The 27387-nt window shown below is 36.3% G+C and overlaps 1 protein-coding gene across 3 annotated transcripts in view; it reads right to left on the reverse strand.

Moving 5' to 3' along the window:
• COL5A2 (collagen type V alpha 2 chain) overlaps positions 1-27387 on the reverse strand; it is a 141003-nt gene that overhangs the window by 1861 nt on the left and 111755 nt on the right. For all 3 annotated transcript variants that reach the window (XM_040971842.1, XM_040971841.1, XM_040971840.1), the window contains 27 exons: positions 26415-26513; positions 26254-26307; positions 26106-26159; positions 25108-25161; positions 23594-23647; positions 21895-21939; positions 21505-21603; positions 20089-20196; positions 19758-19811; positions 17677-17730; positions 17397-17450; positions 16948-17001; positions 16455-16562; positions 16288-16341; positions 15799-15852; positions 15028-15189; positions 14010-14117; positions 12942-13049; positions 11885-11938; positions 9653-9760; positions 9098-9151; positions 6238-6345; positions 5801-5854; positions 4206-4313; positions 2715-3006; positions 1978-2165; positions 365-604 (listed from right to left, as the gene is read on the reverse strand). In XM_040971842.1, the coding sequence (XP_040827776.1) occupies positions 365-604; positions 1978-2165; positions 2715-3006; positions 4206-4313; positions 5801-5854; positions 6238-6345; positions 9098-9151; positions 9653-9760; positions 11885-11938; positions 12942-13049; positions 14010-14117; positions 15028-15189; positions 15799-15852; positions 16288-16341; positions 16455-16562; positions 16948-17001; positions 17397-17450; positions 17677-17730; positions 19758-19811; positions 20089-20196; positions 21505-21603; positions 21895-21939; positions 23594-23647; positions 25108-25161; positions 26106-26159; positions 26254-26307; positions 26415-26513 (2583 nt within the window). The remainder of the gene's footprint in view (positions 1-364; positions 605-1977; positions 2166-2714; positions 3007-4205; positions 4314-5800; positions 5855-6237; positions 6346-9097; positions 9152-9652; positions 9761-11884; positions 11939-12941; positions 13050-14009; positions 14118-15027; positions 15190-15798; positions 15853-16287; positions 16342-16454; positions 16563-16947; positions 17002-17396; positions 17451-17676; positions 17731-19757; positions 19812-20088; positions 20197-21504; positions 21604-21894; positions 21940-23593; positions 23648-25107; positions 25162-26105; positions 26160-26253; positions 26308-26414; positions 26514-27387) is intronic.

Consider the following 27387-nt stretch of genomic DNA (forward strand, 5'->3'; position numbering starts at 1 on the left):
AGATATGCTAATGAGATGTACAAATTAGGAAAAATAGCACATATCACAGATTGACCATAGATTTTAAAATTTAGAATTAATGAATTTTAAGTCTGAATTGTAATCCACTACGTTGATAATAGATTGAAGGAGAGCTTGCAAAACAGCTGGTATCCAGCCATTTTCTTTTTTGTGTGGAAAAACACTATCATGCTTTGTGTGCCAGAACTCACTCAAGCTCATCCTGAAGAACAATTAGCAATAAATCGCGTATGTGCCTACATACAGGGTAAATCTGCCTCCACTCATAGAGCTCTGACATCTTTCTTACAAAAAATAATGTGTTTCCTCATCTAGGAAGCAATGCACGTTAAGAATTACTTACAGAGCAAGTATCATGCAGAACCGTGTATCTGAATCTAGCATTTCCTTCTGCTTTGATTTCTAGGTCATTTGCCCCTTTGAGAATCACAGCTTTCTTCAAACTCTTGGTCTGATCATCCATGTACCCGACACTGTTTTTGCAGATGTAAGTAATGTTCTGGGAGGCTTCTTTTGACAAAAGGCGCAGGAAGGTCATTTGAGTAATTGCTGTATTAGGTGATTGGTGGTCTCCATAAGTAAACTGGAAAAACAAAGAGTCATAGATATGGTATTGAATATTTTGATAGTGCCTTTCAGAGATGGCAAGTAGGCAGACAGATTTCAAACAAGTCAGCTTGGAAGAGTGTTACCTTAATTCGTGTTAGAGGACAAGCTATTCTACCCACGCATATGCAAGTAGCCTAAAAGTTCTATGAATATTCATAAGAACCTTTGTTCTTATCAGTCCTAACCAAGAAGTGATGAAGTCAGTAATAAAAGTATAAATATTTTTAAAATATGCTTCAGTCACATATCAAAACTAACTCACCATTCTATTGATAACTATAATTAAATTTTGGAATTAACTACTGCCATGAAATCTTTTTTAAACTAACTTATACCTAAAGCAACTATGACTTTGGGGCCAGTGTTGAGTTGAAACAGGCTGAGGCATGCCTGTAATGCCAGCACCCCATAAAAGCTCCTCTTTCAATTCAGCCCCCTGCCAATATATCCAGGAAGGAAGCACAAGTTGGCTCGCTCTCTCTCCTTTCTCTTCTTGCAATTCAGCCTTCAAACGAAGAAATAAGTCTTTTTCAAAAGAAATAAAAATTCAGTTTCCATAAACAGAAGTAAATAATCAAAAATAATCTCCAAAGCGCTTTTTTTGTAGCACCGTTTTCAGACTTATTTTCAGTGATTTGATATTCTTACACAATAGTAAATAAATTATATTTCAATCACTTATACTTAAGTTTTAAAATTTCCTGCTCACTCAATGATGGTAAAGTCTAACACAGTTGAATAAACTCATGTTGTTCTTATTCATGTTGATTCTGAATATGAATTCTGGGAAAATGTTGAGAGAGCTGAGGTGAGAAGAAGATCTCAGGTTTAAGCTGCCAGAAAGAAGTAGACATATTATAACAGGATGTAGCAAGCCCAGGTAATAGGTTAGTCAGTGAACTATAGTAAAAGCATAGGATAAGTTGTGAGTTGGAAAAATGTTCATAGAATTCCTGTCATTACGAATCATGCCTTAAGTTTAAGTAAGACTATAATTTACAGTGATGGCCTCACTTTATCCACCTACTGTGTACTAGACAGTTCACTGAGCACTTCAAAATTCACACAAAGCCTTGGAATAATGTGCTTTGAATTGACAAAGTTGAAGGTTTTATGACTTTATAATTCTTCAATGAGAAAGTTACAATTCAAAATTCATGCTAATTTAATTCATAGTGAAACATTCCCTGTGTAATCATCATTGTAATTATATTTAAGGAGAATAGATAACTGGAAGATAACATGAGAATGGAAAACTGCTCAAAGAATAATAGCATAGTCCTCAATAAAGTAAAATAAAATAATGGAAAGATGAGAGCACAATTTTAAATAAACATATTCAGTTACCTGAGATCCTCTATTCATATCAAGACCATACCAAACAGGCTTATGGTCAGGCGATTTGCTGGCCCACCAGGTTTTACGAGGTATACTGGATGGAATTGCTGAAATACAAGTTTCTCCTGTTTCCATGTTGCAGTAAACTTTGATTGCATCTTCCACAGATCCCTGGTTAGGATCAATCCAATATTCTCCTATTTTCCAAAATAGAAATATTTGTTAAATAAAGTCTCAAAAAGATTATATATCTCCACAAGAATTAACAGTGAGTGGGTTTAAGGATATAAATTCTGATTAAGTACCCTATGGAAAAAGAATAGTCCTTAAGGGAAAATCAACTGTGAGTACATTTTGGATATTTCTAAAGGTTAATAGCTGTTTCAAGGCATTTTCCCAAATTACATGATTAAGGCTCAAAATATTCACATGAAGAAAGTATCATCACAATTTCTAATTTATATCATCACAAATCATTTTTCTTCTTAAAATCATCAATATTTTAACACTCTTGAATGGAAGTGTAACTGCCACCATGAAATAAAATTACTAAATAGAATATATCTATTTATCATCTTGCCCTCTAATTTTTTATATAATTGTTTCCAACCATCAGCTTGGTGACATGTCTGTAATACTATCTTTTTTCTTTCACTAAACAGAAAGCCAACAATGTCTTTTGGGAATGATTTAGAACATACAATCAGAAACACTAGGTCTTACTCAGCCAGCCAACATTTACTCACCACTTCGCTTTGCGGAATGGCAAAGCCTTAAGTCATCACAAGTACGGGCTGGGTGCTTTTTAGAACCATCAGGGCTGCGCATGGTTTCAATCTGACTACTGAGTGATTTCAACGTGGCATGGACCCCGGGGTCAGTTATGTTTTTGTCATCGGGAGCCGCCTGATCTTCAGTAAATTCTGGAAGAGGATCTGGCATGCTTTCATCATAGTGCCCCATGATATCTCCAAGTGCAGCTGTCAGGTGGCCAGGGGGACCTGGAGGGCCAGGTGGTCCAGGCTCACCAGGAGGACCCTGGTTAGAGAGAAATTATAAAGATATTAACACGTTGATTTTTTTCTTCCTAAATTTGTGACTTTGTGCACAGAGAGTACAGTGCTGGGGTATCTGTGACTTGTGGTTTATTTAATAACTAAAGGGCTGGCCTGACAAGCTGTAGCATTCCAAGGATGAGCAATGATGCTGTCCTTCCAGGCAACATATCTGCAGGCAGCATACGTAGGCATCAAAGCAGAAAACGTCCGCTCTGTTGTTCACTTGGCGGACAGAACATCCTTTATGTGAAGAACATGCAGATGTGCTCATTCATTGCCAAACTCTTGGGGGCCAAGGTGCTACTCCAAAATAAGTATTTTGAAGTATTTATGGACAGAAAAAGAAGGAATGCAGGGCAGTTGTGGATGGTTCTATAAGAGTACGTGTCAATAGCAAGGAAATATCCACATGAAACGCCAGCAAGAATGTCCTCCTACTCTGGGTTTTGGGAAAGGGAAGGACAAGAGAAGCATTTTCCCACACATTAAAGACTGTGTATATCAAAATTCAATGTACTAACCAAAACATGGACAAAGTCCTCTTCAGACTTTCAATCAAAATAAAGAATGCTACTATTTTATTTGGCTAAGACCTAGTGGAACGAGAGGGCAGACAGAGGCCAGGAAGTTGGTCCACTTCATGAATTATCTTCTACATTTCCCAGGGGAAAAACTTGACAATAGGAATGACTCAGCTGATAAACTGCAGATATACACAGTCCCATGTTGACAGGAAAGACCCGGGAGTCAGATGGCTGGAGTTCTGGGGTGACCATTTGGCCTCATAGTTAACACCAGTTGGATGCTCACAAACTCATTCATTATGCAACATTTTTATGAATATTAATATACATATCTCACAGACACTTAGATATTGACATTTAAAGTATAGCAATGTTTAAATAACTTAAATTATAAATACACTTCTAATTTGCTGTTTGTTGTCATAGCTTTAGCATTAAGTTGACTCCTGGGGAGCTTGGACCCTGATTTTATATACAGTAAATAGCCAGTGTTAAAATATTTTAAATAGACACTATGTGTCTAAACTCTTGTGTGATTTCTAGGATCAGTTTTCAGGGTTAAGTCTCTTCTCACGAAGCAGCAAAGATATTACTGGATAGAATCCAAACTATTAAATTCAAAGGCATTTCCAGAGTGCAAACCCTGATGATTTACCTCGGGCCCTGCTTCTCCTACACTGCCCCGCACACCAGGAGGTCCAATCGGTCCAAGTGGTCCAGGGTTTCCTTCTTTCCCAGAAGGACCGACTGGGCCTGGAGGACCCTGTAAGAAACCAATACTGCATTTTAGTTTCTAGGAAGAAAAATGTTACCGCATCTTTCCCTAACCAAAGAATAAGTTTACACTCGGAATAACTGCAATGAAGTTGAGATTCATTGTCTTCATGATTTCTGGTACTTTATTAGTATTCATAATTCAATCACTTGAGAATTCTCCATCATCCTTGTATGTAAAAAGATCAGCTGAAGCTAAAATTTAATAGGTTTGTCAGCCACTTTCTTTTTGGGGGGGTTGTTTACAATAAGATTTTATTATCTGCATATATGTACAGGATTCATAGTGATAACCTGATTTTCCTTTTTCAAATTTTATTTACTTATATAAAGTGAAAAAAATTCACACACAGTGCAATACAGATTTAGGAGCTTATTGATATTTTCTAGTCTATACCTACTTCTGCCCACATTCCTCACCCACTCACCTCCATCCCTCTGTTTTCTTGGTCTACATTTTACAATCACAAGTTTAACATTTCATTAGGTAAAGATATTAATACCAAGCAAGTAGAAAATTATAATAATAAAGAAAAAGATCACAAAACAAAAACAAAACAAAACTGAATGAAACAAAGACCTACTATTGCTTGGGAGTATATACAAGACAATACACAACCACCAAATTCCAGAATGTTACCCTTATACCTGTAGATTATATTTTTGTACTCTGTGTTTTAGTATCACAGATTAGGGAAAACCTATGACTGTTTCATCATATCTCAAATACTGCAAACTTAGTTAAAAATCCAATCAGCTTAGAATAAAAAATGACAGCTGGGGGCATTTACTGTAAGTTTTACTTATATGCATACATTTTAAAATCTCATCACATTATAATAAATCTTGTACTATCATTTTTTATTTCATGTGTAATTTCTTTAGAATCTAGATATAGGAGAGATTTTTTTAATAAATATTCCCAATTTTTGTCAACATTTTTCAATTTTCATGAATAATTATGCATGCCCATTGTCTTATGCACTAATGGCTTATTATAGGCAGCACAAAGACAAAGGTAAAGTTTATCAAAGCTTCAGGCATTGATTTTGTTTTACAATTTGCTTCAAAATAAGCCTTATGCATACTACTTGTGAGAAACTATCACAATGAAGTATGAAAGACAAGTTAGATCCAACTTCAAAATCCAACTCCTTCATTGGTAGTCATATAATTTCAGCTCAAAAAGCATAAGTTTAATGGAATTTTAAATAAATGCAGAGAAAATTAACAGAAAGCATGCTGAAATCCTAGCTAAGAGCTTTTAATATTATACCATAAAGTAACATGTCACATTTCATATCTCTGCTTAAAACTAATTGCTTAATGGATCATCTCATATATTTGCAATTAATTTGAAAGAACAAAATTGAACTCTAACTTCAGTATTAGTAAGGAGCAGGTTAACAAAGGTGCTAGTCACATCTGCAATTTAATTTTTCTTTATTTCTTTCTTTTTTTTTTTTTTTTACTTACTCTTGGTCCAAATGGTCCAGGAATTCCAGCACTACCTTGTTCACCATTTGGACCCTAAGTAGGAATAAAAGTAAAATTTCGTCAATATATACATATAGTACCTATGTTGCAACATTCTCATATTTAAATGCACTAGATTGGCATTAGAAGCAAAAACTACTTTATACATGTATCAGTCCAATTGTCTACACGAGTTGACCAATAACAGAACAAAGGTGATTTCAGAAGTAAACATACATATAGCTTTTTGTTGTATTTCTTCCTTTATGTGCAAATATGGGCAACTACATCAGGTTATTCATTAAGACACATTTTAAAATACAAATCAGATTTCAAAAGTCCATCTGTCTTACAGACAGAACAATGTCCAGTGTTCATGTCAAGATATCTGTGTGTTTTTACAAGGTGGCAGGGAAACACTTAAAGGAACAGCTTACCGGAGGGCCTGGAAGTCCCTGGAGACCGGTGAAGCCCCTGTGGCCTTTCTGCCCTCGGTCACCTCTGTCCCCATGATCACCTTTGTCTCCACGTGGCCCCTGGGGTCCCTAGAAACAGTCAAGGCATGGACATTACTAGTTGTGACTACAATTCACCGTAATTTCATATTTCAAAATCCACAATTATATTTAGTGCAAATTTTAAATAGTCTAGTTCATATGAGTTAACATATTGACATATCTGAATATTATTAGACCTAGGAATTTTGTCTCTTTTTCCCAAGGAACAGCAGATGACCATTTGAGACACAAATATAATCATTCCTTCCTAAAGATTTGCTTTTCAAATGTTAACCCTGCATTTATACCAAAAAGAGGTATTTTTAAGTTCTATATTGTCTGGAATGTTTTTTAAATATTTGTGACAGTTTTTTAAATATTTGTGAAAATATTGCCAGCATATGCAGATTATTTTAAATTTTAGTGGAAGTACTTTTGCAAATTACCATATTTTATAAGAATTAGATATATACTAAACTTACACATACCAACAAATTAATTGGATATGAATGTTGAGACTCTATTAAACCATTTCAAAATATTTGAGAAAAAAGCAGAAATGTCATTGAGCTTCTTTCCTCTGAGGAAAACAAAGATTGCTTCATGCAAAATACAAGATAAACAGATTTGTAGGTAACCATGTATACATGCATATTCATCTAGAGGAACTATATAAGGCAGACTATCATACTGAGAAGGAAGATACAGTGCAGTATGCATCTCTCCTGAATAGAAGATGGACTCCCAATGAAACTGTTAAATATATCCTGACAATAAGATGCTGGACTCTCTACTATCATCTATACCTACAATGTCACTTAAAGAGAAGAATGATGGACTTATGACTGTTACTGAAGGGTTATACTGTTGCTTATAATATAAGGGAAGACAGTGTGGTGGGGAGGATATTTGGGGAGGGTGGAAGGGGAAAACCTGGATCCTATGAAAATGTATCATGAAAAATAAAAATAAATACTAAAAGAAAAACCCTCCTGGAATCCAGTCCTTTGTAGTAATCTTACAAGTGACCCACAGCGTGGGATCAGACCAGGTACAGGGACACTTCCTCTGCCTCTATTGTTTGCCAGAAACGAACTGAGCCCTTTACCTCTAACCTAGGGCCGCTGGCAGAATCACCAAACTCACATGGCTCTGAGGTGAATTTTTCTCTGATTTTCTTTGCCTTTTTTTCATTTGATCCTTCTTCAAAAAAAATCTATTTCCTAATTGTCATAGAAGACATCATAGAAGCTTTTTCATTATACAAACAAGTTCAGTAGCTCTTACATATTTTACATAGCAAGCTAAATTATCAAAACCAATCGTAATGCTTTCATAATGTTATGAAGGCTCCTTAATTTTGGGGATATCCCAAAGTTCTATAGCCAAAACTAATGTATATTGGGAAGTAGCTATTTATTTATATTAGTTATAATTAGCTCGATTATGAAAAACTAAAACACTATTTTTGTGACTACTTAGAAATCCATTCACTCTGTTGATGTACTATGAAATGATGGTAACTTTGCTAATTCATCTTGAATCTAACCCAAGAATTGTATCATTTAATAATAGGCCACAATTCTAAGCATATAATTTTTATTCATGATTACAGGCCTTATATAATATGCAGCACAAATAATGACCTATTATTTCTGCTCATAAGAGGTTATTCATTCATGGGCTGGGTTGGTGGTTTAGTATGTTAATCCTCAGTCTGCAATGCACGGACTCCATATGGACACCAGTTTGAGGCCTAGCTGCTCCTCTTCGCATCCAGCTCCCTGCTTATGGCCTGGGAAAGTAGCAGAGGATGGAGCATGCCCTTGGGCTCCTTCACATGGGAAACCCAAAAGAAGCTCCTGGCTCCGGATCAGCTCAGCTCTGACCATTGTTGCCATTTGGGGAGTGAACTAGTACATGAAAGATCTCTCGTTATAGATGATAGATGATAGATAGATACACAGATAGATACATAGATAGATAGATAGATAGATAGATAGAAATATATAAACCTTCCTCTCAAATAAAAATAAGCAAATCTTAAAAAATAAGAGGTGATTCATTCACAAACACCTCTAATAATAATTAGCCTGAAAGTGACTGTAAATAGCAAAACCATCAACCATCAGGACACAGTAAAGTTTAGTTAAAAAAAATAAAATAAAACATGGAATTTGAATGACACTTTTTCAGAGTTTTAAAATCCACTTGTCCCTGTACTTTTTAGAATATTTTATTATTTTGGGAGAAAACTGTGACTTGATTATCTTCACGAGGGTCTGTTGTGATGTGCACCACACACTGGAGTGCCCTAAGTCCTGGCCACTGCATGGCCACTGCATGCTTCTGATAAAGCACCCATCGCCCTCTATTTTGCCTTGGGGGAGACCAATGACATACTTTCTAGTGTCTTCATAGTCACAGGTTTAACCTGCCACTGAACACAAAATTCAACAAGCAGTAAATAAATTAAAAAAAAAAAACAAAACAAAACAGCTGTTCTTCAAGAGTATAGACAAGGGCTAAAAGCAATAATCAAATTTAAGAATATTAATTTTGATCATATGTATTACTTAAATAATTTTTTAAAGTCTTCATTGGCCATTGAAGGGATTCAAACTAAAATTCAGAGCATCTGTGTTAAAATTACAAAAGCCAATACATGTGCTTATGTTATTTCAAAATACCCTAGAGAAATTAGTATTTTTCAGTTATGTATCTTAAATTTTTATTTCTTCTTTGGCAATACACTGTTCACAAGGAAACATACATTTCTTAAGAAAACTAGAAAACTTACAGGTAAGCCACGTTTTCCAGCCCGGCCAGGTGGTCCTACAGGGCCCCGAGAACCCTAGAAGAAATAGTCACAATTGGCATGCAAAGAAGATCTGCTGATATCATATTGATACATCATATCCAATTCTATGTGTTTATAATGTGCATGTATTATTCATAAGTGTATCTATGTGTCTGTTCTTATGGCTGATTGACACAGGAGGAAGGCCAATATATGCAAAAGAATCTGCTTGCTCTAACTGTAATGACACTTTTATGTCAGTTTTATTCATGGGCTTCAGGAAATCATGTTACCTTGGTGTTACTGCAGCATATTATTCGCTTTCACTTTACAAAACAGACACATCAATCAAAGTATTTTTAGACGATGGAAGCCAAAGGATCAGGATTGCCTAATTCCTACTAGAGATTATCTCCCTGAAGACTAGAAGAAAATACGAACCCATAAGCTGCTATTTATCATTCTCTGGAGTCTTAACTCAGAGCACGTGCATGACTGCATACAAGCTATTTGTAGCTTATAATACACAGCGGCCAGGGGACTGCCCCTACTCACCGGGTCACCTCTTTGTCCTGCATCTCCGGGGGCACCAACAGGGCCAGGAGTTCCAGGGGCACCCTGAGAACCTGGCAGTCCTGCAGGCCCAGGGTCCCCACGATCACCCTGATAAAAAGAACAAATTTACTCCTTTAACATTTAGCCTCTATAGTCATAGTATTCACAATAGAACCATGACCTTTCAACCCTATGATTACTTATTTTTTTTTTTGCTAAGATGCTTTACTTACATTTAACAATAAATAAAACAAAATTGAAACAAATAAAATTGCTCTTTGCCAATTTTAAATCTCATTTCACCCCTTGTCTCCACCTGCTTACTCCCATTATCATGGACTGCTAGATTATAGAAGTGGTCAACTCTAGAATTCAACATGCTTTCTAGACCAGAAGTCTCCATATTGGAGTGCTGGTACACTTGCATACACAAACAGGTTCCAAAGTGTAAAAATAAGGAAAAGCTTAAGGCATACACTTTCATCTTTCAATCTCTCATTTATCCTTTCATTAACCACCCTTTGTCACTCCCTTTGTTATTCATGCTTCTCCAATTTCATGAAAGAAAAGTAGACATCAGTCATACTATCTGTGTGGTTATTATGGTGCAATGTCCCGAAGAGAATGACCTCTAGGCTGAAAACTCGGAATTTTTTCTGGAAGCACTGTTCACTTTTGAATAAAACTAGAGGAGACATTATGAAAGGCTGCTCCTTGTCTTAACCAGATGACCCAACTATACCAAATATCACTTGTCTTTTTAAATCAGAGATGGGATAATTGTCGCTAGACTGATTTAGCAATAAGCACATAATAAATTAGGGAGGTTAAATTGGCAACTCCCAGGTTTTAAAAATATATTTAAAGCACAGTGTTCATTTAGAATTTAAACGGAATGAGACCTATTTCAACTATTTAATCCTGTAATTTCAAAAAAGTAATAACTAAAAATGGGCATACTGTTGTTAGATTTCAAAATATTTCAGTGGGTACATCAACAAAATTGTTGAGAACTACTGCCTTAAGTAGTACAGACCAACAAAAGAAAAGCCAAGATGCCAACACAATTTAAGGAACCTGAGACTGCAGTACACAGTGAGAACATTCTCTAAGAGATCTTCAAAACCCTTTCTCCACCCTTGGCTCCTTCTTCCATCAGAGTGCTCCTCAGTGCTTATCCTGGGATCAGTTCCTTGGGCTTGCTACACGTTACAAAAGAGATCAATCACATTTTAAGCACATCAAAAAATGAGATCCAGGGCCTGGCGCAATAGCATAATGGTTAATGTCCTCGCCTTGTGCGCACTGGGATCCCATATGGGTGCCGGTTCTAATCCTGGCTACCCCGCTTCCCATCCAGCTCCCTGCCTGTGGCCTGGAAAACACTCGAGGATGGCCCAAAGAGCTGCACCCAGAAGAGCTCCTGGCTCCTGGATTCAGACTGGCTCAACTCCAGCCATTATGGCCGCTTGGGGAGTGAACCATCTTACAGAAGATCTTCCATTCTGTCTCTCTTCTTCTCTATACATCTGACTTTCCAATAAAAATAAATAAATCTTTCTTTAAAAAAATGAGGTCCAGAAACTTTGCTCAAGCAAAGTTACATTAGTAGCCCATTAGCAAACCAAGATTGAAGATCAGGTATACCTGCCTCTAAAGTCTATTCTATTTTATCATGAGCCTGAGAGCAGAAAAGCAATGACATCATGACAGTCTTTAAAGTAACAATGACAGCTAGTGTGGGACAACTGCGTAATGGCCCAAAGAGCAAGGAAACTCAGACCAAGTTGCTGATGTGTTCAGTTCAACACATATCTAATTTAAAGGCACAACATGGAAATGCAAAATAAAATATTTATGAAACCATATGGTTTCAGTTTCTATGTGGCATTCCTTTTAGGTGATGAAGAGAATTCAGATGTCATACAGCCTATTGCATCTATAACATTTTTGCTAATGAATTTGGAGTTAGGAACACTCCTTTATATGAAGTCTTTATGTTGCACTGAAGATCAAAGTATTTTGCCTTCTTGCCTTACTTATCATCCTTGTTGAACATTCAAATGCTATTCAGACTTTTGAAAATTATGATCTTACACAAGGGATTGTCACCATTAGGACAATCAGCTTTATTGGAGCTAAAAAACGATGAGTTAATTTTAATATTATCTGAAATTAAAACTGTTTCAGGTTTCCGTGACTAGATTTTACATTCAGTGGAATTGTTCTTACACGTTCTCCAACAGCACCATCCCTTCCTGGAGTACCATCATTTCCCGCCGGACCCTGTAATGCGGAATGTTGGAAAACACATTAGCAGAGTGACAAAAAGGAATGCCCTGATTGTCAAATCCTGACAACATATCTTGCACCTCTTTTCTTTAAATATTAAAATTGAATTTATTGCATTTGAAGAAGGTTTCTGTCCCTTCTATTATTCTGAAGTGCTTATAAAATTATTAACATATCTCTATGTAAGTTTTTAATTTTTTCTCATTTACAAAGGGAAAAAAATTCTCAAATACGATCAGCAAAAAACACAACTGCACTTTACACTTGTTTCTATTACCAATGAATGATTTGTTCTTATTTGTATTTCAGATATTAATCCAACTACCAACCTTGAAAAATCAAGAAAATCAAATAACCATGTTTAAATATTGTTTTTGATACTATAATAAGCCCTCTGTTTTATTTCTACTTTGTATTTTAGAAGTGTTTTCTACTATTTTATCAAAAATTATTCTGAAAGCCTTTGCAGATTCATTCACTGAAGCACTGAAGGGGGGCTATTTCAAGTTTTTACTTCCCAACCTGCCTGTTCAAAAGGCCCAAAGAAACATGGCATTTTATGTTGACTTTTTAGTTATTGGGAAGTAAACTGATTCCCACCTGCTTTGCCTCTATTCAAGTGCCATGAATTATGTCACCATAAAACTTGGCAATTTGATAAATATATCATTATGGAATAAAAAAATAAGAGCAAACATGAATGAATGTGTCCTTTCACTTTCAAAACAATTGGAGAAAGAAAAGCTATTTAGTTCTACACTATATGAAGGTCAGTGCAAACCATCCATCTCATGCCTTTTGGTTTCCATCACCATTTAGCCAACTCTCTGGGAAAGTAGCAGGTATCAAATGAAATCTCTGAGAAACTTCCTTAAGGGCAAATGTGCAATCAGTGTCTAAAGCTAGTTTTAAATGGAATAAACTGTTCCTATGACACACTGATGACAAGAAGGTTTTTAGTTTGTTTGTTTCTGTTATTTTTCATTGTAATACTCACTTCTGGTCCAGGTTCCCCTACAGGACCATTTGCACCTGGGGGTCCCACAGGCCCAGGTGGACCTTTATCTCCTGTTGCACCAGTTGGTCCAACTTTCCCTGGTGTACCCTGAAATGCAAGCATAAACAAGTCAACAGTATAAGAATGCCCATTCCCATAAAGGCTATTTTTACACAGCAAGGAAACCATGAAATCACCCTTTGCCACCATCTCAGATCTGCATTTTGGCTTTCAAAAATATCTAAAACGGTTGGTTCTGGCTGCCTTCCTGGAATCAGCAACACTAATCAATTATACTCATTGTTTTCCACATCCATTTTGTCTGCTCATTTTATTCTATAGCTCAGTACACTTCCACCTCATAACTGAGACATTCTGCATTTAGATCCTTGAATTACTTTGGCTATTACTGCCTTTAACTTGTAATTTGCTGGATTCAGATTTTTACCTATGTACTTTGCATTTCTAGTATCTTGGGAATCTTTTTATGTACATTCCATGTAAAAATGCCATCACTTCATCATATACAGCAAATTTTCAGCAGCGAAATTTGATTTCTTCAAAGCAAACATTGAATCAAATTGCTATCCATTCCCCTGGGGATCTGAGATTCTTAAGTACCCTCCTGGGAACAGATTTCCTACGGTCCTTTAGAGCTCACCCCACATTTACCTCTCATATTACTTTAGCTCAGCAATTTCTTCTCTTTGATGGTTTAGTGTGAAATATGGATTTTTTTTCTGTTGTTGTTAAGCATGTTTATTTTAGGAGAGCTACCTACTCACCAGGAGATTACTCTCCTTTCTAGCTCCATGGAAATTTAATCTTTGAAAGAAAGATGTAAGAGTCAGCAAAAATCCATATCCTTATTTTGATTCTGCTCAAGTTTTGGGGTTAAATATTCTCCAGAGACTTAGCAAGGTAGTTAAGCATTCGACATGTAAGACCAAAAGGGTTTTAAGGACCTCAGGCTGTATAACTATACAAGACTGATTAAACCTACCTATGGAGAAAAAGAACAATTCTCTGCACAAATCAGATGAAGTATAGACCAAAGCAACTACTCACCGCTGGGCCTGGCAGGCCAGGCATACCCCGCTCTCCACGCTGCCCAGGCATGCCCACGATGCCTCTCTGTCCTGTCGTCCCTGCTGGGCCAGGAGGGCCATCAGGACCCTAATGGTAAGGACAAGCTCTGATTACAAACCTTTCATTCTTTAGAAACATGTTATAGATGGATTATAGCTTCACATCTGACAAGTAAGCTGAAATTCTCATGCACAAAAAAAGTCCTAAACATTATTTAAAGTAGAAACACCAATTGGTAGCAAAGGCACTGACAACTATTGTAAATATTGACCAAGTAAAAGAACTAACTATTCAGAGAAATAATTTTCTATGCCTCAGAAGACAAAACTCTTAAAAACAAAGAAACATCAATTTATGTAAACACAGTATGGAGTCGTTTTGAGAGTAAATACTATTGTCTATATGAAAGTTATCTAGAGAGATATATAACTTCTCTCTATATAGCACACATCTTGAACAAATATTCTCTTTGGGAAAAGGCATTTGATGCAATAGCTATGATACCACTTGGGACTTGTTCTAGCCTCCTGCTTATGCACAAACTGGAAGGTAGCAACTGATGGCTCATCTGCTGAGCTGCTTGCCACCCTCATGGACCAGATTGAATCCCTGTGTCTGCCTTTGAATTCCACACCTGGCTTTTTAGCCAGCTATTGCACATACTTAGGGAGAGAATCAGTTCATAAAAACTGTCTTTCTCCCCCTCCTCTCTTTACCTTTCAAATAAAATAAATTTTTTAAAATATAGAAATCATTTTGAGGGTTTGCTTCCTGGACACCATATCCATTACTATTGTACTTTTTATATTTAAGCATATACTTTTCTCCCAGATTACAGGATTATCAATTCAAAATCTGTAGGGCCTAATGTACTATAGGATTTAGGAATGTACCAGGCATAATACTTAAATTGTTTCCCTGTGTCAGTGATTATTGTAAACTTCTATCTGTGAATATCTCAACCAGAGGTGATCTGGAATCCAGACGCCAAACTTACAGGTTGCCCATCTTCTCCTGGGTCTCCTTTGTCTCCTGGGCCACCAGGGGGGCCAGCTGGTCCTCGATCTCCCACTCGCCCATGGGAACCAGGATCCCCACGAAGACCTGGAGGTCCTTCCTTCCCAGGTTCCCCTATGGGCCCTGCAGGTCCTGGCGCTCCCTAGGATGATGCAGACAGAAGCAGAGGAACAAGAAAAGTGGAAGCTATTTAGAGGGATGGACATAGTGAGCCCTGCCTCAGAGACAGATGCCCAAGCCTCAGGGTTTATTCTGTCATATTAGATCATCTGGCTTTCAGTGATTTAAACAAATCAACATGGAAGAAAACATAGCCATACTTGTATTCCTAGGAAAGTCTAAATGTAATTTCAAGATAATTCCTTTTACATCATTGTCAAAAGAGGGGTACCATTAGCTGGAATTTTCACCTTTATCTAGGACTCTGTTGCAACAATATATTTTATTTTCAGATTTAATCAGATAATGAAAAAATAATATTTTGTAAGCACAAGTTACAAAGATGTTGCTAGGGGAAGAGAGTAATTATTAGCGCATAATGCTCAAAAGAATTATCCCCCAATGTTGAGGTTAAACAAGACTTGGAATGGCTAAATATGAATTATTTAATAAAATATCACTGTGAATTATTGTGATTCGTAGTTAAGCAGGAAAACAAACAAACATTTAAATAAAAGAATATCCAGATGTGCATGCACATGTGTGTGTAATTACTGGACCATTGGTGACTGCAAACACCAAATTGACTTACAGTAGGGCCTGGAGGTCCAACTCTGCCAGCAGAACCAGGAAATCCTGTAGCACCCTAGGGATGCAACACAGAAAGTTTCAAATAATATGAATTACTTACATGTGTTTTTCTAAGAATTAGGCCTTTAGATTGACTCCCATGCGGAAAGTATAATTTTTTTTTTTCTCTCTGTTCTGTTTTTTCTGAAAATATCTGGATCAATTGGTAAAAAGGGCACAATAATACTCTATAGAATAAGATTATGCAAAGCACTTTTGTATTATTTATTTATATCTTTGTCTGGATATATCATTTCTGTTACCTAGGCCTCCATGATTTTAAAACTGACTTCAACTCAGATCTCTAAGTTAAACATCGATTTCAGTATTGTCTAGTTGCTATATTACAATTTGCTATTACATTTTCAGAAGATGAATTTTCATATGGCCAGGAATAATTATCTATGTGAAACTAGCTGTACATAATGTCCAAAGTATCAAACCAACTTACAGGAGGGCCCTGGGTTCCTCGACCGCCTTTGAGTCCAGGAACACCGTTAGGACCCTAAGAAGAAAGAAACAACCAAAAACGGCACGCTGTAGTGAAGCAGGCTCAACATGCAATGAGAACATTGAGCACCAACTGAGATTTCTCGTTGCATTTTTAGCATCACTTACATGAGGGCCAGGGGACCCCGCTAACCCTTGTGGTCCAGGAGATCCGGCGTCTCCCTTCTGCCCTGGCTCACCGGGTTCACCTTTCACCCCTGGCTGCCCATCGGGACCCTGCATGTGATTGCATAAATAAGCAATTGGTTGCAAAATTAAAGACAAGACATTTCATGGTCATGATTATTAATGCCTCCTTTAGTCAGATGTTATTAAATAGTGCTTTATAACCAATACAAAACAACAAAGAAAATATGTCCTGATGAGATTTTTGAAGAGAGCTATTGCCCCCATCTTAGGTGATTCAAACAATTATAGAAACTCTACAAAGAAACAATGATTTGTATTTTTGATTACAAAAAAAGTACTGAAAGTGAGAATAAGACATTAAAAACTAAAGCTTCTCATTTTTTAAACTTTTATAATATACAATGATCCCAATTAAATTCATTACTAGGACAACAGAGTGTTCATATGTAAGTTAGATATTTTAAAATGATACCTGAGGTCCAGCAAATCCCACAGCTCCAGTTGGGCCATTTTCACCACGAGAACCCTAGAAGACACAGATTATCATAACTGTCACACACTGTTTTAACTGGTGCCAGTATTTTAAAGTGTAATTATGTGTAAATTTGGTGTATTTAGAAATGTACTTAGATAATATTAGACATAAGATTGAGGAAGATTCTTAAGAGTGATACCAGGATTTGGATCACAAAGCAAAATCCTAAACTAGAAAGCTTAATGTAGCTTCTTAATTATTTAGTAAACAAGATACCTACTTAGACTGGTAATTTTTTAAACTTAATTAGTAACGTAAAAGTCAGAAGCCAGGAAGTTATAAAATCCTAAAGCACTAAGCATGAACACATATACCTCAAAATGGAATGCTGAATTATCTTATTATTCAACCTTAACACTGAAACATATCAAAATATTTTCACTTACAGGATTGCCACGAGAGCCAGGTGGACCAACTAAACCTCTAGGACCAGGTTCGCCCTAGAAAGTAGATTTGGTATGCTTATTATGCAAAACAGCAGCAAAATATAATACAATGGAATCACATAACTGCAAAACATTGGGCAGTGTGTAAAGGTAGTCAATGGAAGGGAACTCTATAACAATCCATCTCAGCTATCATACTTCATAACAGAGATATTTTATGAAAAAGCCAGCATCCAGGCCTCATGATGTCGAATGTCCAGAATTACACTTTGTGACTTACCTTTTCTCCGGTTGGACCTGCAGGACCTGGAGGACCCAAGGGACCCGGAAGACCCTGGCAATCAACAGAACACAGGCATACTGAGTGGAAGCATGCAAGGATATCTTCCTGTTTAAGCAGGCTAGTAGGCACACAAAAAGAAGGGGCTACATTGTTGTAGCTTGCCTGTTCTTGCAAATCACTATCATATACTACACAATCTGCATAGTTTCAAGATTTTTCTAACCAGTCTAATACCATCTCCACCAGATTTCCTCCACGTAGTAGTTTTAACTCTTTGGTCCAGTTCAACTAATAGGTGCACTAAACTGTCTTGAAATACTGGCTCTTAATTAATGCCACACACAAAATATTTCCATGTTTCTTGGACAATTAATTTTGATAATATTTATTTTGGAATCTGAGTCAAGATTTAAAAGAATATTTTTTCTCTTTTATATAGAGATTTACATTTCTAAATCATAATACCATTGAGATGAGAAGGAGTGGCATATTCAAAGCCACACTGAGCTGGTGTATTTGGAGTTCTTTTTACTTAGTGTAGAAGAGCTAACTCAGGGACCTTGCTTGTTCTCTTGGACACATGATCACAATCTCCAAAGGCTGGACTTTCTTTGGAATTCTTTCCAAAACAAGCTCTCTGACATTTGTGTTTTCTCATTTCATACACTGCCAAGATACTGAGATCATTTAATTTCTGTATATTTGACTGAAGAAACAAAAAAAATTGCTTTTAGGCTGCACAGTTTTCTCAAGAGCATGAGGAAATTATGTTTCTACATTCTCTGGATCTACAGTAGGACAATTTATCCAATGTGCTTTCCTATAGGACTTGATTAAACAGAACACCACTTTTATACATATATTTCTCATATTATTCATATGCATTTTTTTCTTTACTATGATATTGTAGTAAATGCTTTGTTCTGCTTACTTCCTAACATAATGTGTTAACTTCACTATAAAATACACTTGTCATTGCTTATGTACCAATCCTGTTACACTAAATTTTCAAACTTACTCTATGAGCACAATATATTCATATTTGATTTCCTCTTAAACTGGCAACACATTATTCCTTCAAACATAGTGGTACTTATTATGTGTTTTGGGATATTTATGATGCAGAATGAAAAAAATGTAAGATTTACTTAAACTGCTTTTAAAATATTAAGTCAAATACTATGTTTTATTAAAAGGCAAAAGACATAGTATATCCATGCTTTTTTAAACTGTCTCACACTCACCTAGATTTATGTAAAGGAAAAGTAGTGATTACCATTAAAGTAAAACTTTCCTGTGTATCATTATATTTGCTTAATCAAAATTATATTGGCTCAATGTATACAACTAAATTGTGTCTCACTGTGTTCCTGTTTTAATGATACAACTGCTGTTGTTATGGCTCAGCATGACAACTTGACATCTAACAGCAAATCATGTCACTTTGAAACTGAATTTGTACATCAAACATTGGGAACTTTCCCAGAAAATATTGGATGTTTGAGACAATGTAACTAAGCACTCTTACATTATGTTATCATCCATCTCCAAAATACATTGTCCTTCTAGTCTGATTATTTTTGAAATTCCAAATGTTTTGTAATTTTGAAGGCCTAAAGCTTATTAAAAGAAAATTTCTGACATGACTGTAAACAATGTTTTGGAATCAACAATTCTTCCTGATATACTACTAGTTCAGCTTCTTTATTAATGACACTATCGATGATAATTTACCATCCTGTAATATTCTTAGTCCTAAAATCCAACACATGGAGCCCTGAGCATAACTTTGGTGAGTCTACAAACTCTGTTTGCCTGAGGTAGAATGAAACCAAGGCCAGCTCATTAGATCAACATTGTAGCAGAAATAAACATTGTGCATGAAAGTTGCCCAACAATGACTTTAGTTTCTGGCTAGTTTTTAAATCAGGGTAAGCAAATGTCCATCCACAGTTGATCAACATGAAATCTTAAATGTCATCATTTTCCAAGGAAATTTGATTAAATTCTAAAAAGTTTTGGGAAACACATATGACGTTGGATCCCAGACCTGCTACAAAAAGAATGCATCCACTTACTCTTGCTCCATCATTTCCAGCTGTGCCTTCAGCACCTTTCTCTCCTATTCCACCCTGGAAAAAAAAAAAAAACGCACAAAATACCATTTAATCCTACGTCTACCCCAACGTGTGTGGGAGCTTCCTTAGAGCAAGGGTTTAATTGTCATGTTTGTAGTCTCTTGAGTATAAAACAGTCTGGCCCTCTGAATTCTCTCAATCGCTTTTTACTAGAATTAAGGAATGAAAGACTTGTGATTCAGGTTGGTAGAACTAAAATTCTGCTCAAGAAATGATGATCATTAAGCAGTCTAAAAAGATGAACTTGGAAATGTAAAATAAACAGACTTACTCTGTCACCTTTGGGGCCAGGAGTTCCTGCAATTCCTCTCTCTCCTGGCATACCTTGAAGGCCTGGTGGGCCTGTGTCACCAACAGTCCCAGCTGGCCCTGGACTCCCCTAAAACGAGTAAATACAATGTGACCGTACTACTATGTTAGGATTAAACACAACAAGTTGCTCTTTTAATAAGTCAACAAATGTATATACACCAATTTAGTACTTATATTTTCATTTTGAAGAGTTGTCTGAGTTGTCTGTGAGTTGCATTTTTTTTAAATGGGAACAACAGGTTTGATCACTCCTTGTTCATGTTTTTGACATTTCTCTTGCATGAAATTTGATCACCACTCCCAACAGTACTGACAGTGATACCTTTGGTTGTTTTGTTTTGTTTTTGGCAACATAATAGAAATATTAATAGAGAACCTATCGCATTTAGAGAAATCTCTCATATTCTCCTTAATGAACTTGCAATAGTAAACTGATTTTCAGGTTGATTTTATGATTAACTTAAATCAGGCCTTTTTTAGTCGCTTAGGAACATGAAAATAATAAGGGACATCATGTTATATGATCATAAAAAAATTCTACTTTAATTATTTTTTTACTGAAATGGCCACATTGCCTTCTGCCAGTAACAAGTGACACTTAAAAGGACTGACTTTTGTCATATAACATGTTGCATTTTCAACTTTTAAAAGCTACATATACGGTCTGGCGGCATGGCCTAGTGGTTGAAGTCCTCACTTTGAACGCGCTGGGATCCCATATGGGTGCCAGTTCTGGTCCCGGCAGCTACACTTCCCATCCAGCTCCCTGCTTGTGGCCTGGGAAAGCAGGCGAGGATGGCCCAAGGCCTTGGGACCCTGCATGCACATGGGAGGCCTGGAGGAGGTTCCTGGCACCGGTCATTGCGGTTACTTGGGGAGTGATCATCGGACAGAATATCTTCCTCTCTGTCTCTCCTCCTCTCTGTATATCTGACTTTGTAATAATAATATAAATAAATAAATAAATAAATTTTTTAAAAAGCTACATACAACTATATACATGATCAGAAGAACTGTAAAACAAGGAAAACGAGGCATATAATTAGAAATACTATCCAGTAAATTATGTCAGTTTGTATGCTTGTCTTTGCTTCACTGAAATCATTAACAAAATTACACAAATCAACCTAGAGAATGTATTTATTTACAAAAATGTATCATCTTATGTCATGTTTTATCATCCCTATCATAAAGGCCTTTGCTGGCTTTGTAGTTTCTTGGGAAATACATAATGGGTGCTGCTCACATATTTCTTGAAGAGGAAAATTATATAACCAAATTATCTTCCAAAAAACAAAATAAATTCATTCTACAGCCTTCATGTGTTTACTGAGCAGCTACTTTAGAGTTCTACCAAGATCATAAATGTACTTACTTTTGGGCCATCGGGGCCATGACCTCCAGCCATTCCCTTCTCCCCAGGGAGCCCAGTGATTCCTGGTTCTCCTCTTTCCCCAGGATTTCCTCGTTCCCCCTAGAGCAACATTGGAATGTTAAATAGTCTCAATATTTGAACTCAAAACACATTTAAAATGTTTCCACAAAATGGCTTCTACTGGAGAAAAATTTAGAAGTGAGCCATCATTAAGTTTTAAATTGCTAATTTTGTGACCAAAAAAAAAAAGAATTTGAATATGCTAATTTCACATAACAAAATATTAGAAGAATCTAATAGTTAAAGTAAAGCCCGGAATAAGATTTAGCATGCATTGCTAACCTGAGAGCAATTGGAATCAAAAGTAATCATAAAGGAGAAAGCACTTACTCTTGGTCCTAGGGGGCCAACTGCTCCAGGATCTCCAGGAACACCCTACAAATACATTTTGTTCAAATGGAAGAACAGTTTGCAAAAGCTCTTGAACATTTTTAGACATCTTTCCAATTCACACAGCTAATTCATTGTAACGTATACCATTAGAAGGCATAGTGAGCCCACAGTACTGAATAATGAAGAACAAACACACTTTTACAAATGAGAGAATAATATGTTGGATGGAAACATTTTTCCAGAAAAAACTCTATATGTCCAATTGTTTGATTTTTGGCAACGAGACAGTAGAAATATTATCTCACAAAGATAGTGCATTAGTCTTCTTAGACATAAGAAAGTACATGCGAAATGGCTTTTTTCTGCCTAATAGAAAGCTCAGATAGACCCCCCCCCCCAAAAAAAAAGTAAAATAAAATGGCAATGGAGAGCTGACCTTTTAAGTGGAAGAAAAATTATCTGAAAGAGAGACAGGGACAGACACTCTCCAGATGCCTGCAGTGGCCAAGGCTGGGTAACAAGAGACCCGTTTACCCCAGTCATCCCCACTGCCTCCCATGACCTGCCTGCCAGAAAATCGGAGTTAGGGGCCAAATATCTGTCACAAAATGTTGGCATCCTAACTGTTCTCCTCACTGTTAGGCGAGGTGTCTGCTCCAGTGACAGTTCCAGTATTTCTAGGGTACTCTAAGAAAAACTCTATGGGTACATCCAAACATGAACTGGAAAATTAGATCAAAAGAAAAATTTCTTTCAATTTTAAAACCCTTTTCAAAGGTTCATTGTGGAATCACAGATTCAAACAAATACAATCATGTCTATATTAAACCTTTGCTTTTTACTTTAAGAAAAGTGTATCATCTTAATAGTTTTTGATTTAAAAAAAAGTTACAACTTTATGCAGTAAACTCTGTTCATGCATTCTGTGATTAGCTGTGCTGACTGTAGCATGATTTTTCTGAAATCCAAATCTGAAGGCCTTGCTCTAGTGAAAGGCTTTCATCAGCTTCGAGTGCCGAATTTAAGATTGTCCATTATCAAGCCTGTGATTTTCCCCAGAAGCCCTCTCTCCCCTTGCATCAAATTGTAGGACATATTACTGATTTATCAAATACATTTCAGCACCCTAAACTGAGCAGCACATCTTTCCTCTAAGTGTTCCTATATCTTGGAATACTTTCTTCCCTCCTCCATCTTATTTTATACAAGTTACTACTTTTCCTTGGAAATCTTCTTAAACCTCTAAATCTCAAATAGGTCTATCTTTTATGTTTCCATAAATGTAGCGCCTTCCCTATCACTGCATGCTGAACATTCTGTTACTATTCTGCATGCTAACATTCTGTTTAGCAAAATCACACATACAGTATTCATTAAAGAGTTGTGAAATGGCTCCATGAACATGTGAGATATTCAAAAAAAAATAAATTAAATAAATCTATTAAATAAAGCCATAGCAATGAAATGACATGTCTGTAACTCTTTATAACTACTCCAGTAAAAGTCTACAGTGAACAATAATCCAGTATTAGCAGTTATCTAATTTGAGAAAGTTACCTAACACTTATATAACATGCAAATACTAATGGCATATAGTATAGTTCTGAATAGTCAAAGATGATGTGCTAAGAAAACCAGAACAGAGACTCACAAAGTGATAGCATGAGCCAATGATGTGAAGTACTCGAAAACTTACCTGATCACCTGGTTTTCCACCTTCTCCAGGAGGCCCTGGTGGCCCAGGAAGTCCCTTAAAACAAAAGTGAATCAGATTGTGAATCTGTGAGGGTTTACTAGCCTACCAATATTAATAATCCACCTTTTAGCTTCTAGATGACATTTTCAAGGAGGAGATATTGTGTAGACACATTAAATGACACCTTAAGCAGCAATTAATTGCTTAATTTAGCAACATGCTTAATTAAAAACATGTTAAGAACATTAATTCTAAGGAAACACAAGAGAAGGCTTAAAGCATTGTATTTTCATTTGTATGCAGTTTAACAAAAACAAAATCAGAATACAAGTGCAGGATTTTCATGGTTCTGGGAACAATACTTCAAAGTGTTAGAATATTCAAATTTTGTCCTGAATAGTTTCCAGAAATTATGATTATTCATGCTGTTCAATAACGTACATACTCTTATGAAGATAAATTATGAACACTTTTGTTTCATAAAAATAGTAGTGACTACCAGTAAAAATAGATAAGTTTAACTTAAAAGATCCAATAACCTTGTTGAGACAATGGAAACATATTATTTTCAATGGAGAAATCTGTTCCTTCTCATTGAATAAAGTGTTTCATTTTATACAATGTCTCTCCTATTCACTACAAAAGGGGCAACTCTTTTTTTTAATTAAAAAAAAAAGCGTTTGAGTTGATGAAAGAGGAAATGGCCCTTCCTAATAAGTTATAATTCCATCAGTCTGTAATCTAAGTGTGTCCTGACATTGCTGATACAATGTCAGACAGCCCAGCATCCCATTGTCTAGACACGTCCAACAGTTTCATTGAGAGTTCATCTTTGATTTGCAAGTAGGGATGCGTATTGCGTTGTATCTTCACATCTGTATATGGTAGTCTCTATTACACCATCACTATACATTCCCTTAAGTGAGAAGCCACAAAATAAGATCAACAACACATATGAACTATATTATTGTGACAACATGGGGAAAATCAGCTGGGGGGGGTAGGATTTTGGGGGGAATCCCAGAGTGCCCCCTACATAATTGTACTATAAAATTAAAAAGAAAGAAAGAGAATTTTCAAAATATTTAGAACTGAAAGTTAGTAAAACTGTTATGTAAAAACTTTTGAACTGTAACTAAACCAATATTAAGTAAAATTTATAAACCTGATAAGCTTATATTAGAAAAGAAGAAACAGTGAAGGTCAGTGAGTAAGCATACAACTTGAGAAGTTAGAGAAATATCGAATGAAACAGACACACAGCACGAAACAGAGAGGCAAATGAGGGGAAAACTAAGTAAAAATGAAGAGTACCATAAAGAGGAAAGTTCCTATGTTGAAAACATTAGTAAAATTGATTTCAGGAAAAACTGCTTAAGAAAAAGGAAGAGAGAAATGACATATATAGTCAATACTGTAAACTGTAAGTTCAAGACTTAAAAATAAAGTAGTTTGCTCTGAACTAAAAAAAGAAAAGAAAAAGAAAGAGGAAATGGAAAATAAGTCATATATACCTGAAAGCCAGTAGGCCCTGGAGGTCCCTGCTCTCCTCTTTCCCCAGCAAGACCCTGGGGCACAAAGGAAAGAAAATCGGGGTTATGTCACATCTCTGTCCCCGTATGCCATCAAGTCATCCACTAGATGTACTGACATCTCTTCAGATTTCTTTCAAACACAGTTTTTCCTTGTTGTTAGATATTAATACAGCATCCTCAATCATTCAATGGAATTGAGCAAAGTCCCTAATAGTAAGACAATATCTTCTAAAGCCAGGAAAGAGACAGAGGATTTCTATTTACTTTTTGATCCAAACATGTCTGGAACCAACCATAAAATTATGAGGAAATCAGACTCGAGCATAAGAACACCCATTTTATATATAATCTATACATACAGATTTATTGAATACATGTAAATAGTAATGTTTGTATCGTAGTTTCTAATAGTCATACGAATTAGTAATCAAATTTCAAGAGCAGAATGACTAACAAAAGACAAAGAAACATTTTAAAAGCATACTTCAATTACTCCACCCCAAACAAACAAAAAAAAATGCCAAAGTTCTCCTGATAAGCAATTCATTTTAAAGTCCCAAGCTGAAGGCATAACCTCAAAGGGCAAACAATATTTTTTTTTAAATCTCATCCAGAAAAATAACAAGAGCTTGAGTAAATTTTTATAAGATGCATTATTGGCAGAAGTAAGCATAATCCATTATTAAAATATTTTAAATAAAGTACAGTAGAAATACATGTGTAAAAACAATCCCTCAGATTATATTATTTGAATCGATACATAAAGATAATGAGATAACATTTGCCACTCAACTTTTAAAGTCTAAGATGAAAAGACCAATTGTGACATGTAAAAAAAAAAAAAATGCCACTGCAATCAGAAGAAAGGATAGAAACAAAATTCTACAAGTCTGTACATGCACATTCACTACATCTGAAACTTACTCATAATTAAAACCCGAGACAAACATATATGTTGCCACTACAGGCTCACATACCGGGGGACCAACAGGGCCTGAAGGACCAACTTCGCCATCTTTTCCAGGAGCTCCCTAGTATCAGAGATCATTTGTGAAGTGAGGTCATACAATGTGGGGAGTTTCATACACTCATACACTTTTTGGTTTGGCAGAAATGTATACTTACCCTCTGCCCGGGAACACCAGCATTTCCTGCTTCCCCAGGTTTTCCAGGGTCACCCTAAAGAATAAATGGAAGCTATTCTAAAATTCAGTGCGTTTACCACAAATAAACCCACTCCAAATGAGGATTCGAATGAGGCTGCCAACATCATGCAAGGTACTCACACTGCTACCTTTGGGGCCGGGAAGACCCATGCTGCCGGGCTGCCCTCTGATCCCTATGGAGCCTGGAGGACCCGGGCGGCCATCTTCCCCAGGAGCACCCTAGAGAATTGACCAGAGCCACACAAGTTGTATGGAAGTAATCTCTGTACCACACTGCCCACATTCCACTTGCCTTGCTTGTATAAAAGTCATACAAATTTAAAATTAACATATGAACTGTACTGTGATTGCGAAGTGAAAATAAGTATGTCATTGTTAAAAGTTTAGAAGAAGAAAGGATGGAGGAGGGCAAGTGGGCAATGTGGGCAAAAGAGAGGGTTGGGTATACGGTGGGAAGTAGCAGTATATCCCTAAATCTGTAATGTGAAATTCGTTCATTTTATATAAATAAAATAAATTATATTAAAAATAAAAACACATGTAGTTTGAGAATTTAGAAGGGATTTTACTCGTATTCTACACGTATGCCTAATCTTCATGCTTCCTGACACCTGCATCTTAGTAAACAGAATCTTCTTTTGTTTACTCTGGTTTGTGGGAACAGAACTTCAGGACTGGTGTTTCAATTACATTATTAAACGTAGGATTCAAAATACATGTAAAATTAATAGTGATTGTGGTAAACATGAGGTATTTACATAACATCACACATTGGTACTGTGGCACATTTGGTAAAGTTGCTGCCTGTGATGCCAGCATCCATTGTGGGCACCAGCTTGAGTCTGGATGCTTCACTATTGATCCAGCTACCTGTTAATGTGGCTCGGAGACCAATGGAGGATGGCCCAACTGCTTGGGACCCTGCCACCCAAGTAGGAAACCTGGAAGAAGCTCTTAGCTCCTGGTTTTAGACTGGCTCAGTTCTGGCCACTGCAGTATTTGAGGAGTGAACCAGCAGATGGAAGATATCTCTCTATCTCTCCTTCTCTCTCCTTGTAAATTTTTCAAATAACTAAAAGAATGCTTTAAAAAT

The sequence above is a fragment of the Ochotona curzoniae genome, unplaced genomic scaffold (genome assembly GCF_017591425.1).
Source record: "Ochotona curzoniae isolate NIBS_2020 unplaced genomic scaffold, NIBS_Ocur_1.0 contig_2210, whole genome shotgun sequence".
NCBI lineage: Eukaryota > Metazoa > Chordata > Mammalia > Lagomorpha > Ochotonidae > Ochotona > Ochotona curzoniae.